At 46.2% G+C, this 19138-nt stretch overlaps 1 protein-coding gene across 1 annotated transcript in view; it reads right to left on the bottom strand.

Moving 5' to 3' along the window:
* LOC147750852 (protein NEDD1-like) overlaps nt 1-19138 on the bottom strand; it is a 590100-nt gene that overhangs the window by 460372 nt on the left and 110590 nt on the right. Inside the window, exons 3-5 of the mRNA XM_086937113.1 lie at nt 10071-10165; nt 3619-3735; nt 3360-3500 (exon numbers count right to left, since the gene is read on the bottom strand). Of these exons, the coding sequence (XP_086793239.1) occupies nt 3360-3500; nt 3619-3735; nt 10071-10165 (353 nt within the window). The remainder of the gene's footprint in view (nt 1-3359; nt 3501-3618; nt 3736-10070; nt 10166-19138) is intronic.

Raw genomic sequence — 19138 nt, 5'->3', positions numbered from 1 at the left:
TGAACATACTGTTTTTTCCATATGAAGATTTGAAGAAATATTTATTTCTGTTTGCTATGTGTATTTTTCCCTGCGTTCTTCTCCAAATATATCCAGTCAGTCATGGACCCTCTATGTACTTTTGAAGTTACACCTGGAGTCAGACTGAAAGAAAAGTCCTGGACAGAGATGGGTGGAGAGTCCTGATTGATGCTTATACCTCAGCGGGTTAGTAGGCATAAGTAAGTAATATGCAAAAGCAACAATTGATGGACAGAATGCAGAACAATGTCATACATTCACCCCACTACAGAGATCTGGGCCTAAATCCCTCGTTTTTTTTGCACTCCACACCACCCCAGTTCAGACATGACCATATGCTAATCAGCCTTGACCCTTTGCCTCATGGGAACAGTCCAGCCCGAACTGCCAAGCCATGTCTTTTGTGGACCAGAATCAAGCATCCTAGGACCGGTTTCTGGCTATCAGCCGTCTTCAGCCAGGATAGCTTGGCCCCAGTGGTGTGGACAGCATGGGACTCACGTCTGAGCATACCCATCCCACTCGGGGTGACAAATGCAAAAACAATTGATGGACAGAATGTAGAACAATGTCATACATTCACCCCAGTACAGACATCTGGGCCTAAATCCATCGTTTTTTTGCTCACCATGCCATTCCAGTTTAAACCCAGCCATATGCAAATCAGTCTTGACCCTGTGCCCCATGGGAATAGTCCAGCCCGAACTGCCAAGCTAGGTCCTCCCACCAGGGTCAAGGCTGATTTGCATATGGCCATGTCTGAACTGGGGTGGTGTGGAGTGCAAAAAAACGATGGATTTAGGCCCAGATCTCTGTACTGGGGTAAATGTATGACATTGTTCTACATTCCGTCCATCAAGTGTTGTTTTTGCATTTGTCACCCCGAGTGGGATGGGTATGCTCAGACGTGAGTCCCATGCTCCCCACACCACTGGAGTCAAGCTATCCAGGCTGATGAGGGCTGAAAGCCCGAAATGGGTCCTTGGATGTTTGCTTCCAGTCCAGGGAGGACCTAGCTTGGCAGTTCGGGCTGGACTGTTCCCATGGGGCACAGGGTCAAGGCTGATTTTTATATGGCTGGGTTCAAACTGGAATGGCATGGTGAGCAAAAAAACGATGGATTTAGGCCCAGATCTCTGTACTGGGGTGAATGTATGACATTGTTCTGCATTCTGTCCATCACCTGTTGTTTTTTGCATTGGTCACCCCGAGTGGGACGGGTATGCTCAGATGTGAGTCTCGTGCTCTCCAAGCCACTGGAATCAAGCTATCCAGGCTGATGAGGGCTGAAAGCCCGAAACCGGTCCTTGGATGCTTGTTTCCAGTCCAGGGAGGACCTAGCTTGGCAGTTTGGGCTGGACTGTCCCCATGGGGCACAGGGTCACGATTGATTTGCATATGGCTCGGTTCAAACTGGAATGGCATGGTGAGCAAAAAAACGATGGATTTAGGCCCAGATCTTTGTACTGGGGTAAATGTATGACATTGTTCTGCAGTCTGTCCATCACCTGCTGTTCTTAGCATAAGTTAGTAATATGTTTACTCTAGTACTTGTGGCAGATAGGACTGTCCTTGTACGTATGTACCCAATCAAAGGTTAGCACCTATTAAATGTAATAGATTTCCACTTGTTAACCAGTGGAATAACTAGGCAATACAGCAGTGAAAAACAAATGTAGGGTTTTTCCACTACCTGGACATGCAGAGCTTACACCAACATCCTATTTCTTAAATACAGTGCACCCTGCCCTATGGGCCTTCAGAGCCTACATTAGGGGTGAATTATATGTATTCAAACGTAAGCTTTATGCCTGGCAAACAGTTTATTTTGCTAGGCCAAAATAGCAGTTTAAAACTGCACTTTCAAATATTCAACCTAACTGCAGGAGGGGAATCCTCGCACTTAACAAGGTGTCAATTCGTTAAAATTGAAGCATACTACTGTCAGAAGATAAAAGTTCCACTTTTTGTGATGTATTCTAATTGGCGCCTTAGAACCTTACCTCATTAAGCCCTGATGAATTTCCACCCTTTTCATGTTTGAGAACGAAACACGTTAGCTGGTCTTGTGATTTAAATTAAAGAAAAAATTTTAAGAAATCAATATGGACTCAAAGTCATCTTTTTGGTGCACCTCTTTCTTGTTCAACATAAAACTGCACTACAGGCTGCAGTGGTAGGCCTCTGATAAGTTTGAAAGTGCGGCTTTAAAACAAAATCTGGGTACCCTAAAACAACCAACATGTGGGAAAAAACACAATTTTAGCCAGTATATGTTTTGTGGGGAAAAAAATTGATAGCTTAAGCGTAAAGTGCCCTAAGCATAAAAACAGAAATCTCAGCATAGAATGAAGGTGAAGGGGGCACATTATTAATTATGATAGTTGAACAGTTAAGAGGTTACATTTGAAGTAAAAAAAACTTAACACCATAATTACCAAAACGCTTGTCCTTTCTTACGCTTGTTTGCTGAGTTAGCAGAGTGCTTTTGCTAAGAGAAGCTCAAAGCTCTTTCGCTAATGCCATGTAGGAAACCAGTGACCATGTATATTGCTGTTGAACACTTAATGGCGGCTAGCGGGGAATGGAGATGGTGGGTACGAGAAGGGGGTGAAAAAAACAAACGAAAAACACTTTTACCTCTTCGGCCAGCCTCGCCTCTCCTTGCGTCCCTGCTGACGTCCCAGAACGGTAGCGGGAACTGGAAGCACACACATGCTCCCTTCCCTAAGCCAATCACAAAGCTGCACTGCAGCGCGGTGCTCAGACGTGGAATGGGAGCCTGGGCATGTTCCTCACCAGCCAGCCAAACAGCCATGCACACTTACAGTGTGCTCACCACTTCTTCCCCTGTGATCCCAGCCCCGCACCACCCCAACCCAGCCCCGCAGCTACCCAAAAAAATTTGATAATAACAAAGTTATTATCATTTCATTTTTTATTTTTGCGCTCCTCTGCCTTAGCGGAGGAGCTGCCCCTGCATCGTTTGCTAGCGAAAATCATTTGCATGCTCTCTGGGCAGCAACAAACTGTACTTTTTGTCTACAACATTAAATTAACACACATTCCAGATCGATATTGTAATTTTCAAAGCGTCCTTTAAACAGAGGACGAGACTTACAATTCACATAAAGAAAACCATGTAAATAAACAAGTACATGTGAATGAATCACAAGGACAGACTGGTATATGCTCGAATACCCTTGGTCGATGTCTATACTGTGCCTAAAATGGTCGTACAAATACAGTAAACTAAATGAAATAATTGACAAACGTTTTAATCAAATTTAATCGTCATGGTCGTGCCAAAAACATCTGTTTTAAACAGAATATTGTACCTGTTTCCCATCACCGCCGAATGGAGCGCTGAATAAATTTGTGGCGACTTCGTGTATAATAATTTCGCCACTTGTTGAGCCAGAAGCGATACAGCTACCGTTTCCATTAAACTTTACACAGGTTACATCGCCCCTGTGCTTCTACAAACAAGAAGTTCACAGTGAGATACAAAGCAAGAATGGGTCTTAAAAGATACTCTTCTTTACATGCTGTAAACAATGAACTTTCGAGCCTTAAACAGGAAGTTTAACTTCTTACCTGATGGGAACGATAAAGTGTTTTAGTTTTTAACTCCCAGATATTGACAATATTTTGAACTCCTCCACTTACAAGATATTGAGATTGTTTATCCAAATGTATTATGGTCTGGCTTTCCTAAAGAACAAAAAACAAACATGGATTACTTGGGTTACATTCAACATAATTTTTTAATATCTGCCTAGGCATCAAACCAGAACTCAATGTGAAAGATAAAGATTCTTAATAGTGGGGATATCCGTGCCATTCGTCCACCACACCCCCCCACCACAAAGACACTTTATACGAACTTGGTGTTCACTGCGTAGCTTTTATTACTTGTCAATAACACCATCTTTATTTGTTATTAAACCTCCAACTTTTGACCAATTTTATTAACCATCGAAATACCATTTCTGAAAATAAGGAGGCGGAGTATCCATCTGCGCTACAGGTTACCATGTATTTACAATTCGTCAGCTCTAGATCCACTCGAGGCGTGTTGTACCAGCAGGACACAACCCAACCCCTTACCACTTAATACCATTACTGAAAATAAGGAGGCGCAGTATCCATCTGCGCCACAGGTTACCTTGTATTTACAATTCGTCAGCTCTGGATCCACTCGAGGCGTGTTGTACCAGCAGGACACAACCCAACCCCTTACCACTTCGTCCATATGAGATACCATGTTGCATCATCCAAGCACCGGCTACTAGGGTAGGGCCGGAGAGTCCAGGACCACCAGCAGGACGGCCCCCTCTCCCGCCAGCCCAGAGCCCCAATGACTGCCTCCCTGTTGCAAGGTCAGGCACTTTCTGCATAAAGAAGTCCCCGGGCCTTTTCCTCTTATCCGGGACCCCGCCAAATCTACCTAAAACGTAGGGATGGGTGGGTGGGCAACTGTTCCCGCTGCGCCTTTCCGGCGACTCCACAAGGCGAGAGGACAAAGAGGGCTACTCCCTTGATTCCGGCTATTTTATCAACTAAGGGGAGGGACCGCCAATGCACCTCCTTCTTTAATCGCATTTCAGGCGTCCCTCCCCTTGCCCACTTTCAGGGAAACCAAACTGTCCGCTCGGCACTAAAATCCCACTAAAGGCACCCCTCCCCTAGACGCGGGGGGTGCCTCTCATTCTCCGTAGGATTTGGAAGCCCAGAAACTTCTTACTCCTGTACACTTCGGACGCTGGTTACTTACATAGCGCACAAGTTCAAGGGTGCTGCAGGACACCCGTCATATCCATTTAGAGAAAAAAAGTGCAGTTGGTGTATTTCCTGGAATTTATCCTATTGTCCTCTTTTAAACTCATCTTCATATAGTTGGTCTGTATGAACATTTACTCTTTTTTCCCCTACGTTTGCTAAGATGGCACTGACCCCTCCTACCGTAAATCTAAACTTCAGTCTTCTGCTCCAGTTCGTACAATGCGTTGTTCTGCTGCTAACCTTATGATCATCCCTAGGATTTCTAGGGTTAGAGCCCCTAGGTCGCAACTCGCAAGCCTGTTCTTTGGAATAAGCTGCTTTAGGAAACACAGAAATGGTGCAGTATTGAAGAAAAAGGTAAAGGATGATCTCTTCCCATAGGCCATCTGGGGCCATATTATGCATTTGCATTGTTTGTGCCCTGTGCACCCTTTAAAAGGTGCGCCAGCTGCAAACAATGAAAATGCGCCCCTATTACTTTGAATGCATTGTCCCAGGGCAGCTGTAAATTCGCGCTGCCCCAGGGGCTGTGCATTTATGTGAAAACACGGAGTGGATGCTTGCAGCCGCTCCGCGTTTTCACAGCGCAGGTGGCAACCTGCCTGCACTTTTGAAGGAGATTAGAGATCCCCTTGCAGGCGGGTTTAGTGACTGCATCCGTCAGCAATGGGATGTCTGGGAGCATCATAGGACCCCCTCTCCCCGCCTCTAGAAGGCTGCTTCTGGGGCACACTCACAGTGCATCACCTAGAAGGTGGTGCACTGTGAGTACGACCCCTGAGAGCTTCTTAGCCTCTGCGTCTGTAATATGGTGTGTTGCAGAGGCAAAGAAATGTCCTCATTTGGAAAGGGCACACCCTCATGCAAATGAGAGACTGCCCCCTGAAGGTAGCATTGGAGCAGAATTACAGTAAGTGCCCGAGACACGTAAAAGGGCAAAAACACCTGTTGCGCCCCCTGGGGAACTTACTATAATACGATTCCAGATTGGAATATGTGGTGGGTCCACCTTGCCTTAGCACCAGGACACCCACACCTGGGTTATACATGTTATACAAAAAAAACGCATACACCAAAGTGATACCTACAGATTAAGGGCAAAGAGCAGACCCTTTAAATACTTTTTCAATAACAGAGTTAATTCTGCCCTGCAGGCTTCAAAGAGGCTTTATTTTTAAGTTTAGCATGGAAGGTTACTGGTGCAACAGGATGCATATGTGGTCACCCGCACCTCCCCCATCTTCACCCAAGTAATTACTCATGAGGTGAATTATACTTCTGGACAGGAAACTATGAAGACAATCTTCAAATATAAGTGCCGCTCACCCACTAGGTACCATAATTGAGTTGAGGTCCCTGACATAACCAAGCCGCCTTCAACATACACCAGTCAAGAAGGTGGGAATAGTAGTTTACTTGTAAATAATTGGGGCATTGCGCCTCAAAACAGCTACATAGGCCACAATATAAATAACGTATTGAACTGGAAGTGACCCAAAGTATTTATCCAATGTCATGTTGTTGGACCTGGCCCTTTTTTCAGGTAGTATCCCCAAACTTTCTGCCTTCTTCCTCATGTTTTTCTGGCGTTCTTTTTTGTTGGCTTTGTGACTCTGGGCACTTAACCACTGCTAATCAGTGCTAAGGTATATGTTCTCTTTCCTTTAAGCATAGTATTATTAGTTTACACCTGTTTGGAATATTTAATGTACTTGCAACTCCCTTGTACAGTGGTATCCATTATACCCAGGGCTTGTAATTTAAATGCTACTTGTGGGCCTGCAGCCACCCACAGACGTAGCCTTTCAAACCTGTATCAGGTCTGCCACTGCAGTGCCTGCATGTACAGTTTACTGCCAAATTAACTACTTAACAAGCCGAAACTCCCCTATTACTACATGTAGGTTACCCCTAAGGTAGGCCCTAGGTAGCCAAATGGGCAGAGAGCTGTGTAAGCAAAAGGTAGAACATGTGCCTTTATTGTGTGGCATGTCCTGGTAGTGACAAACAGCTTATTTTGTTCCTGATCTGAAAGGAGTATCATTGCTATGTTTGGTATGTCTAGAATGGTAGTGAAAAATCATGCTTACTTCTGTTGGTGGATTTTATTTTACTATTTTAGAAATGCCACTTTTCGAAAGCAAAATTTGAAACAATAATAAAATGGTTATTGCCTAGAACATTGCAATAAAGTTACTAAATAACATATAATGAGACACTGTGGTGCATATACAAAATTGTGCATCCAAACAATTACGTAGACCACACATACATATAAACGCCACAATATCTGATAGATTTCAAGATATTTAATGAGCAACTCAATTGTTAATGTACTACACATAGGTTGCGCGCAAAAAGGTAAGAAGTGAAAAGCGTAGAGTAGTGGTGTTCAGAGGTGGAAAGGTGAATCAAAGAGTAAGATATAAACAATTTAACACATTTTTAATACTGATAGCAAAGATCAGTTCTAGCAAGCCTGTCCAAGGATGGTTTACAAGTAATCTGTAAATTATTCAACATGCATAAAATGCAAAATCCAATGTCATAGTGTGGTGAGTAGAAGGTACAGGGAAGGCGTCGAGGTTAGGTCAGTAATTGCCCTACTTGACCATATTGACCACACTGACACTTGCCATGTCTAATACACGATTTCCATCATAGGTTGCTATCCTATTCAGTCATGATGAAGACTCACAGCCAAGGTTCAAACACCTGAGGGCATTTTGAATGGATTATTATTCATACAGGGATAGCCAAATAGCTACAATATTACAGGGCAACAACATGTCAAGGGTATCATTGAGATGCCAGCTTCCTCTCCATATACTTCCCAGGCAGCTTTGATACTCATTCATTCTCTTGCAGCGTATTCACATGCAGATACAATAACTTACACAGATATATGCATCTCCTACAGGCCCTGTTTCCCCTCTTCCTCTACCTACCCAGTGGTGGAGGTGTCCTTGTCCTCTATAGTTCTTGCTACACTACAGGACCTATATCGGTCCAAGTGGTTGCAAGGAAGAGGGAGGCCTGCAGTGCAAAACAACCTGGTGTTAGGCCTACCCATGGTCCAGACTCTGGAGAAAGACAATTCAAACCTGCAATTCTACGGCTTTTGAGCAGTGAAGATGCTCTGCACCTACAACGAGTGAGCTGTGGACTGCAGGGGACAGGAGGTAGCATTAGAGGTTAGATCAGGTAGTTCTCAAGCAACTATAGCTTATGCTTCCTCTCACTTGTTGAATCTCTGAAGTCTCTGTCTTGAGAGGAGAAGTTGGGACCTGGTGACTAAGCTCAACACCTGTAATAGCTCATGCTGAGAAGTGTTTTGTAATTTAGGCCTGTCTCAAGAAGCTCTACTTTTGCATACACAATGTATGTGTTTACACTTCTTTGCTGCACTTGTACCAGAATCATCAGTAGGAGAGCAACAGACTAGTTTGATTGTTTCCTCCCTTCCTTATAAGTGCTGATGGGGCTCCTGTCAATCACACCCATGTGCAAGCAGCTCCTACAACTAGAAGCGTGGTCTTGATTTCATAATTGTGTAACTATAATGGATGCTTAATCCCTTAAAAAATTTAAAATATTAAATTAGCTATAAGACTCAGTTAGTGGAAAGGATTGTGATCTCCCACTAGAGGAGTTTTGTTTTTTTTTTTTTGTTTTTTTTTTTAGTTTTGAGCAGGTTCTCTTAATCTTCAAAAAATCCCATTTAAACCCAGATTAGCATGCACACTTTTCACAAGCTATTAAGGGTACTAGAAGTGTCAACAACAATAACTTAACTAAATCATTTCTTTCTTCTGAGTTTTCCAAAGCAGATATAGAAAAAGTTCGCATCTACTTGTTCCTAGTAATTCTGTGCTTTCTTATGGAGGTTAGAGGTGGTCAACCTGTTTTCCACTCTTTGCATTTAGAGTATAGGCATATGGACACTTTGGAAGCTGTAAATTTGTAAACTTTGCATAAAATTAATAATTTAGAAATTTCTCACTTGCTTCTGTTGACAGTGACACCATTTTTATCTGCCCTAATACTTCCTGCAAATATTATTGTAGACCATTCTTAATCCCCCAGTTCTCGATACTTCTCCGTCCTGCTGCCCTAGAGCCGAATACCACCTGCTCTGAATGATTCCACAGCCATGTAACCTCCCAACCCCCTCCTGCCCCCAACAGGTGTTCAAAATATCTGATTGGCCTACTGTGTTCCAGACATAAGGATCAACTACTGTACATAGTTCTATTTTTTTGTATAGCTTCCAAGACCCAGATATCCCGACCCCTAGATACCTTGCTGCCTCCCAGTGTTAAATGGCCAATAAATACTCACAATGCCAAGTACATTCCTCTTTAACTTCTATTCCCCAGCCATGGGAGAGTCACTGTCCTGGACGGTTTACCCTTTAGACCTTCAGTGTTTTATAGATTCAGACAGCATCTGAGATGGCACATAGCCTGGAATTATGTGCTTCCTCGGAGGCCAAATGCCACTAGACTTTCGTTTTGCGTTGGATAAATCACTTCAGCATATGAGACATTCACCTAAAAACACGTAGTTGAAGCGCAGTTACAAATTCAAACTGAAAAAACAGTAAACACTCAAACACTCAAATGTTCAAGGTATGTTAGGAGCACAATCCATAACTCGCACAACAGCCATGCAAACAGTAACGCGCACACCAAATACAAGGTTCATGACGTCACCCTATGCAAATCAGAGCTCTGCTATCAAGACAGACCCTGCAATGGGCTCTGATTGCAATTACAATGTCCAGCTTTGAGGAATAGACCGTTCATTAAACAAAAGGCAGTGATTATGCTCACAGACCATTGAAGCTACTCACAATGGCCTCTGATTGTCAGCTTTCATGAACATAGAATCCTGATTAAATAATACACGCAGGTTATGGGGTATTTCTGAAGCTACCACCAGAAACAAAAGCTAACAGTATAACTTGAGTAGAACGTTTTGGGTTTATTTACCTTTCACAGCAAGTTTGCCGATTAAAGAATGAAATATGGCTCAAGCTCAAGAGATTTTTTAATCGTTTCTTTACTAATTTCACAATGTTGGTAATGGTGTAGACCTGTAAAGACTGTCATCCTGATGCACTTTTTCAAAAGTATGGAAAATATTTGATTTGTCCTTTTAAACAAGGAGTTTTTATCACGCAACAGTTTCTCCTAGGAAAGAACACGGACTTGTAACAAATTCACATATCAACCCACCCCCCAAAAAACTGTTATACTTACTCCTTCCGCGATATGAAAAAGAGGAACAGCACTGGACTTCCAAGCTGAAATTACAATTTTATCACCACTGCAAGCAGCACTGGCCAGAAAGTCATCTGGGTTGCACGTTATGGAAGACAACGCATGACATTTTTCATACACCATGACAGTAATAGAAATAGTAACATTGGAACTATAATATTTTTATAGTGCTTGGTTTGACCCATTGTTGGTGTACACAGCTGGTGGTGCACAGCAAAGTTAAATTGCATTCATATGCAAGTTCAGCTCTAAATTGTATATAATCCAAAAAGTCTTTATTTTTCATCGGTGATAGCAAAAGACAGCCAACGCATTTTGTTCACTGAACGTGAACTTCATCAGGGCAAGTAGAATTGTGCATTGGTCAAAAGTTGTATTCAGTTTCTTTAATTTCATCTGTTTGGACCCCGGTCCCTCAATTGCATTATATCCTCATATCTCCTGCTAATATGAATAATTCAGCCAGCTTGAGCTATTATGCCTCCATCGTTGACCCCTTAATACATGTCATTCACTGCTCAGCTCTTGTGGCACACAAGTCCATTCACTTCCTCTCTCAGACATGTTCATCAAGGCAGTTGGCATTTCAACAAAATAAAGAGCTCCCCGCGCTAAATTTCAATCCTTTCTCCATTAACGTAGGTTCCATTACAAACCAGAATGCCCTTTTGCTGAACCCTACCTTCCACATGAACCGGTTGGGGGTACTAGCTATATAAGTTAAATCGCACTGTGTACTGTAATAGCATTGGCGTCTTTTTTTAATGTTCTGAAAGTCTTAGCTGAAAACACTTGTGTTGAGTATTTGAAATGTTATAAAGATGTTCCTAAATCTATATCAGACATACTTGATCAAGTGTCTTCCACTTTATGGTCCAAAATGCAAAGGATGTTGGCTATGTTTTGCGGTGAGAGCCGGTAGAGATTAAAGTAAGTCCTATGAAGAAATGTCCTCGCATTCCTCTGTACCCAGAAGCAGGAATTTGACTTTTTATCTCTACCTTCTTTAAAACTGGGCCTTATTGCCCACTGTGACTGTGTGCAATATTCCCATTTCACATATAAAACACCTGACAGATTTGTCCATCTCAGAGCTATCAATGCTCCTGTATTAGCCGGTTATGTGTAACCATGCGATTGTATTGTCATGTATTCCAGCTACTGCCAAATGGTTCACTTTTGTGGATCTTAGTTCTGCCTTTTTTCTATCCCATTACATCAGAAGAGGCAGTATCTAATTGTTTTAACAATTTCAGGAGGCCGGGGGAGGAGCTTCGCGGGCACCCAAGATGGCCGCGTGAGCTCGGAGCTCCGAAGACCTCCCGATCCTCCGCAAATATCCTGCCACCCATCCTGTCCCACGATCGTGGGAAACTATTGCTGAGCTGGTGCTGAAGCGGCGCCCGCTTTCGGAATGAAAATCCGACATTCCTGGACTTAGCTAGCTCGTCGGAACTTTGGTGGCTCCGCCTGCGTCACTGGTGAACGTCGAGGGGTACGAGCGGTGCCTCTCTACGGACCTCCTTGCCTAAGCTTCATCGCCCCGGCTGATGCTACTTGATTCTGGACTCTAAGCTGGGTGCCTCCTTTGGTGGCCTTCGGCAACCCTATCACGCCGACTGAGGGCGCGACTCACATCTTCTTCACCCCTTTGGACTGCTCTGCCCCGGCGTGCCAACATGGCGGGCAGAGGGGACTCGGACAAAGGCAAGCCCCCGAGAGTCAGTAGGAAGCTGAACCAGTCCCAATCCACCATGCCGGAACGATTCTCTCACTCTAAGGGATCACCTGGACTGGCGGGCCGAACTAAGGACCCGATAAGGGACGAATCCCCTGATGACTCCGAATTCACGCTTCGGGACGTGATGGGGCAAATTGCTGGGGTGAAGACGGAGATGCACACTCTTCATGAGGCGCTGTCTGGCAAGGTCGACACCCTGAAGATCGAGCTGAACCTCATCAGGACTGATCTCAGAAAGACCAATGATCGGGTGAAATCATTGGACCTTAAGACATCGAGCCTGGTCAATGATATGTCCGACATGCAGACCGAGATCCGAGACTTGAAGATGGCTAACGGACTGCTGGCACGCCGACTGGATGAGTTCGAGGGCCGTGCGCGACGCCAGAACGTCCGCATCACTGGAGTGCCGGAGAAAGCCGAGGAGGACTCAGCTGAACTCTTTGTCGAGGAGCTTGTGGTTAAAAACCTAGCACCGGGGGGACTGAGCAAGTTTTTCTCGGTGGAGAGGGCCCACAGAATCCCGGGTGGACCGCCGAAGTTGGGCGCTACCCCTCGTCCCATCATTGCGAGACTGTTTAACTATAGGGACCGGGACGCCATTCTGCAGGCATCAAGGTCCGCAGGCCCGCTGCGCTTCCAGAACTCTGATGTCAACTTCTTCCCCGACTTTACCCAGGCGGTACAGAAACGTCGCCAGAGCTTTGCTGGGGTAAAACGAAGGCTCAAAGAGTTGGGACTGCGCTATTCTATGCTTTATCCGGCCAAACTCCGCATTGAACACAATCATCGGACTCTGTTCTTCGACCTTCCGGACGCAGAAGGAGACTGGCTTGATACTCTATCCCAACAACGGACCGACCCGGCAGACCAGACGGAGGAGACCACCGGAGGAGCAGGTTCTCAGGAATGACCGACTAGACTTTAGACTTTCTGGGGGGGGCGGCTGCGAATGGCACCGACTGAAGACATTGCTGCATTTGATTTGGATATCTTTGTTAGTTATATGGAGGGTGACGGGGGGGATAGGATGCCTCCTTTCTCCTCTGTGGGACTTCTTGTAGATTAGTTGAGGGGCGACAGGCACACTGCTAGTTGGGGTGGCTATTAGTCTAATGCAGGGGTGCAGGGTGGTGGGTAGTTGGGGTGTGTTTCTTCTCCTTTCTTTACTGTCTCTTTCTTTGTTCTGGCTGAGGTCTCAATGGAATGCTATGTTTGCTTTGTGGGTACCATTGCGGGTGGGGGGGGAGGGGGTGGAACGTCCTAGGTGATGGGGGGTAAATCTCTTAACTTGCTGAGTTGGAACGTGAACGGGTTGGGGGATCGGATTAAAAGGCGTGTTGTACTGCAACTGCTTAAGCGCTGTTCACCTGATCTTGTTTTCCTGCAGGAAACCCATCTTGTGGGAAATACGTGTAAGGCTCTGAACAGGAGGGGGTTCAAGATGGTGGCTCATTCGGGGTTCTCCACGGGATCCAGGGGCGTGGGCATCATGGTGCGCGTGTCCCTCCCGCTGGAGGTGGAGTCTACACTTGTTGACGAGAGGGGCCGATATGTGGCGGTGGTGGGTAAATGGGAGGGGCGCACCCTGGTTTTGGTTTCGGTCTATGTTCCCCCGGGGCTGCAGGAGACTACTTTTCGGGATCTGGGTAGCGCCATTTTGAATCTCCCTGATGGCCTGCTGATCCTGGGAGGGGACTTTAATTCAGTGGTATCGGGGGACTTGGATCGCTTTCCATCCAGAGACCTACGCGCCTCTCAGTCCTGGCTCCCAGACTTCCTGGGCTCCAAGGGGCTGATTGATTGCTGGCGTCTACTGCACCCTGCCCTGCGACAGTACACCTTTCTCTCGGGTGCCCACGGTAGCCTGTCTCGCATTGACTACGTCCTCACCCCCGCGGCCCAGGCACAGTCGGTTTCCACCGCCCGGCTAATGGCCAGGGGCATTTCAGATCACTCCCCGGTTTGGGTGTCCTTCGATTTTCAGATATCCGCGACATCGAGGGTGGCCCATATCAATCCATGGTACTTTCGTGATCCAAAGACTCGGGACCTCCTGGCCAAATCTATAGAGCGATACTTTGCCGAGAACACCGGTTCGGTCGATTCGGCCGTTTCCCTATGGGAGGCCTTTAAAACTGTGCTTCGCGGCGAGGCCTTCTCCTTGATTGCAGAGGCCCGCAGACGGCGGGATGAGCACGTGGTGCGGTTGGAGTCTGAACTCTTCGAATTGAACTCTCAGCTGGCTCTAGGGCCGACTCCCGAGCTGCTCCACGCCCTCTCCCTGAAACAATCTGAGCTCCTGGCCACTGCTACCGACGCAGCGAAGGCCTTGAGCAGGGAACAGCAGGGCAGAATTTATGATTGTGGCGACAAGGCCGGTAAGCTTTTGGCGTTGCTAGACAGGAGGGAACTTGCGTCCCGTGTAGTCCCGGAGATAATGGGCGACGATGGCCTGGTCCTGACGGACCCGGCCGCTATAGTCGGGTCGTTTGCAGAGTATTTTGAGGCGGTTTACATATCCGCGACTTCCCTACTGGAATCTGCTTCGACCTCCCTTTTGGAGGTTATCGAGCTTCCCTGCCTCTCGGATGTCGAGCGGGAGGACATGGATCGAGACCTGACGGTCGATGAGGTGGCGCTGGCGATCCGTTCGTTGCGCTCCGGCAAGGCGCCGGGGCCCAACGGCATCCCTGTGGAATTGTATAAGCTTAAGGCCGATACAGTTGCCGCGCCCCTGCTAGACATGTTTCTCGAGGCCCGCGAGGCTGGAGAGCTCCCGCTCGACCAAAGACTCGCCACCATAGTGGTTATACACAAGGAGGGGAAGCCACGTGACCTATGCCGCTCCTATCGACCCATCTCTCTGTTAAACGCCGAACCCAAGATTCTGGCCAAGTTGTTAGCTAACCGACTAGTAGGGGTGATCTCGGACTTGGTTCATCCGGACCAGTCTGGATTCATACCACACCGCAACACGGCCCTCAACCTTCGAAGACTCCACGCGGTCATGGCGCGAGCGCATCTTCTTACTGAACCTACGGTACTCGCTTCGCTTGACGCCACCATGGCATTCGACTCGTTGGAGTGGAACTACCGGTGGGCCGTGCTAGCAAAATGGGGCTTGGACCCGCTTACATCGGTTGGGTCCAGCTCCTTTATTCAGCCCCGCTGGCTAACGTGACTGTGAATGGCCGGTTGTCGGCCTCTTTCGCGTTACGCAGAGGCACCAGACAGGGATGCCCATTATCACCACTCCTGTTCGCTTTGGCGCTTGAGCCCTTGGCGGCGTGGATCCGGGTACATCCCGATGTCGCTGGGATAACATGGTCTCCGGGATTTGAGGACCGGGTGTCGCTCTACGCCGACGACATCCTCTTGTACCTCACCTCCCCTTGCCGCTCACTCATAGTAGTGTTTGACTTGCTGGGCACCTTTGGAACCTATTCGGGCCTGGTTATCAACTGGTCCAAGTCCTCTCTATACACATTGTGTGGGGACACTCCGCGCCTTCCCCGTGGCTGCTCAATACAGATTGCCCAACAGGGCTTTAAGTATTTGGGTATCTATGTGTCAAAGGATTCCCGGGCACGGTACTCGCACAACCTGCTTCCGCCTTTGGCGAGGTTGCGTCGATATGTGGAGGGCTGGAAAAAACTGCCGATTTCCTTACTGGGCAGGGCGGCGTTGTTCAAAATGATGGCGCTGCCGCGGTTCCTCTATGCGCTGCAGAACACCCAGGATCCGGTGCCCGCCAAATATTTTGGGGAGATCGAGTCCTTACAGCGCACTTTATTGTGGGACGTTAGACCACGGATCTCCCTGGCCAAACTGACCATACCGTGCTATGACGGAGGCATTGCCTTACCTGATATACGTCGATATTACTGGGCGTCCCAGCTTGCAGCAATCAATCATGGCCTCTACGGCCCGGCAGTAAACCCTGGCTATGCCATGGACCGATGGCTTATGAATGATGGGAACTACTACAGGGCGTTATATTCAAGGTCTCTGGATCGGAAGTTGACGGGTCCCACCAAGACGGCGGTGCGCTTGTGGCGGGCGGTTACTAAAACTTTGGGCTGGCAGGGTAGGATTTCCATGGCCACTCCACTATATGACTCCGACCTGCTAGGGAAGTTGTGGCACACCAAAGGGTTTGACAGATGGGATATCATTGGTATATCTAAGGTGGGTGATGTGATGGCCGGGGGAGGGATCAAACCTTTTGATGCACTACAGGCTGAGTTCCAACTGGGGGGTGACGGAGTATTTCCGATACGCACAGCTTCGGCATGCTCTCACGTCTTGTATAACGGTAGGGGAGGTGGTGCCCGAATCATCTCCACTGGAGGACAGAGTGCTGGACGGCCACATGCCGGACAGCGCCATCTCCCTGACCTACAAGAAGCTTATTAACGTGCGGGCTGACCTGCTGGTGCAGTTGAGGGAGCTTTGGGTGAACGATGGCATTGAGGTGGATGATGAGGAATGGCAGTCGGCGGTCTCTTCCCCCAGGGAGGTGGCCATCTCGGCGAGGCTCCGCCTTGTCCAGCTGAAAATCTTACACAGGGTTTATGTCACGGACTCCAGACTTATACACATGGGGCTCTCGCTGGATGGTATGTGCCGGAGAGGATGTGGAATGCTTGCGACCTTCATGCACATCATCTGGGAATGTCCTGAGGTGGCTCGATTCTGGGTGCGTGTGCACGAGGTGATGAGAGATGTGACTGGCGTGACTTTACCTGCGGAAGCCCGGCGCTGCTTACTTAACATTTGGGGCCCGAATGACTACAACGTTGCCCAGACCCGTTGGGTCACCCTGGGCAACATGATAGCCAAGAGAGACATTGCTCAAAGATGGGGTGCGCCAGCTCCCCCCACGATTGGCCTGTGGGAAACCAACATGGACTGGTGCATGCTACGCGAGAAAACTGTATATGCGGCCAGGGGCAAACCTAGAATGTGGAGGTCTGTGTGGGGTGCATGGAATTCGTACCGAGGTGACATTTGCACACCCCCCGAGGAGGTGGAGCCTGATGCCCGTCTATCTCCATAGTGCCCCCTGCCCGTGGTTCCATGTCTGTTATCCTGTTCTGCTACTCCCCACCCGAACTGTTATCGTTAAATGTGTTGCAAGCTTAATAGGGTGTGCGGCCCCCGATCTCTCCCTGTGATGTAAGCCCGACGTACGTTATATGTCCTCGGCCTAGGTTTCTTTTTCTCTCTTTTTCTCTTTTTTTTCATGTCCTTTCTCTCTTCCTTTCTTTATTCCTTGCTCGTTTTTGCTGCTCTTTGGTTTATTTATTGTATTAATCTAATATATTGAAAATTAAACCTGACTGTTCCTGTGCACAGTTTGGTGCACGATCAAGAGGGCTATCACAATGCTGCCTGGCCTCCGGGATGTACGGCTGAATAGCGGTGTACTTTTTCTACAAATAAAGGTTTTCCAAAAAAAAAAAAAAAAAACAATTTCAGGAGGCCAACTCAACTGGTAGTACCTTCCACAAGGGTTCATGAATGGCTATCTAACTTCTTTCAAGCTTTAAATACGGACCTTGACACCCATTTCTTCCCGATGATATAATTTGGTTCAATATGTAGATGATTTGGTAATTGTGTCTGACTTACTAGACCATCAAAAGGATGAGTCACTGTATTTCCTTACTGATTAAGATAACAGGGGGCATAAATCTTCGAATGAGAATTACAATTCTGGCTGTGGTTGTTGTTTAGGTCACACCATCCCAGCAGGGTAGAGACACTTGTCCACAGACTCAATTGAAGCCATCCATAAGTTGCTAAAACCGGTTACATTTACTCAGGTAATAACTTTATTGGGAATTGAGAACTATTGAAGGCAATGTATCATGGACTTTGCTTCTAGAGGTATGCCTCACCAAAAATATGAAAGCAAAGGCACCACAGAATCTTCGAATTTGACTTGGGAGGAAGAACACGCTATTGTAAATCTAAAAAAAAAAGCTCTTTCTGCAGCCCCTGTATTAGGATTTGCAGATTACTCAGTATTGTTTACTTTTTATTGCGGCAAAATGGATGGGTGTGCTTCCAGGGTATTGGTGCAGAAACACAGAAGTCAAATGAAAACTGTTATCTACAATTCCTCTGCTCTATTTTTTTTTTTTTTTTTTTTTTGTCTTGCCTTTCTTAACAAAACTAATAATTGTGGACTCTTTAAACTCTGGGGGGACCCTACCACCTCGTTTGATAAAGTTAAATAAATGTTTCAAGGGATCCTCCAGTTCCTTCAGAAAAACCTTATAAAATTCAATTGGGAATCCATCAATCCCTGAAGCCTTTGCTCCCGCTGTGGTTTTTATACTATTTTGAATTTCCAAATAACTTATATCGCCGCTTATTTGATTAGATCTAGATTTAGAAATTTTGGGGATATTCAAGTTGTCGAAATATTCCCTGATTACATTTTCTTCAATTTGGATATCAGTCGAGTATATTCTCTCATAATGATCAAGGAATATTTTTGCGATTTCCTCACTTCTATTATTTATCCTACCTAATGGATCTTGAATTTTTACGATGATGGAAGATTCTTGTTTTTTCCTAATCGAATTTGCCAACAGCTTGCCCATGAGTTGACTATCTTCATAAAGCTTTTGTTGGAAGGCTTTTGAGCTATTTATTTCTTCCAAAATGAAGAAGTCCCTAAGTAATACTTTAGCTTGTTCCCAGTTGTTTGGTTTTTGTTTAAGTTTCAAGGCATACTCATTTTCTGCAGCACCCTGGAGGGCAGATATTTTTCTTTTTCGTTCGTTTGCTTTGTTGGAGGAAAATGCTATGATTTGCCCCCGAGCTGCTGCTTTAAATGCTCCCCATACTGCGAAGGGTTCTGCAGAATCCTTATTTACTAAAAAAAATTCCCTTATCCATTCTTTAAACCCCTCAACCCATATCATATTCTGTAAAAGGGTGCGATCCAGCTGCCACCTAGGTCGCACCCCTACCGTGCCCTCCAATATTAATTCAACCTCAATCCTCCCATGATCTGAAAATGGATTGCAACCTATCAATGCGTTGGAAATTTGGAGCGATCTTGAGGATAGAAAGAAATCTATTCTAGAGGCTGAATGAAACCTATTAGAATAGCACGTGTAAGATTCTAGATTGGGATTTAGGGAACGCCATGGGTCCTGCAGTTGATATTCTGACATAAAAGCCTCTAATACCCCTTTTGTTTTTGGTTTTAGCTGTTTCTTACTCTTATTAGAGGTGTCCTTTTTTAAGTCCTGAATATAATTAAAATCACCTCCTACTATAATTT

Source organism: Lissotriton vulgaris, chromosome 1_1, assembly GCF_964263255.1.
Source record: "Lissotriton vulgaris chromosome 1_1, aLisVul1.2, whole genome shotgun sequence".
Taxonomy (NCBI): Eukaryota; Metazoa; Chordata; class Amphibia; order Caudata; family Salamandridae; genus Lissotriton; species Lissotriton vulgaris.
The sequence above is the reverse complement of the archived record's forward strand: the minus strand, read 5'-3'. Positions and strand labels throughout refer to the sequence as shown.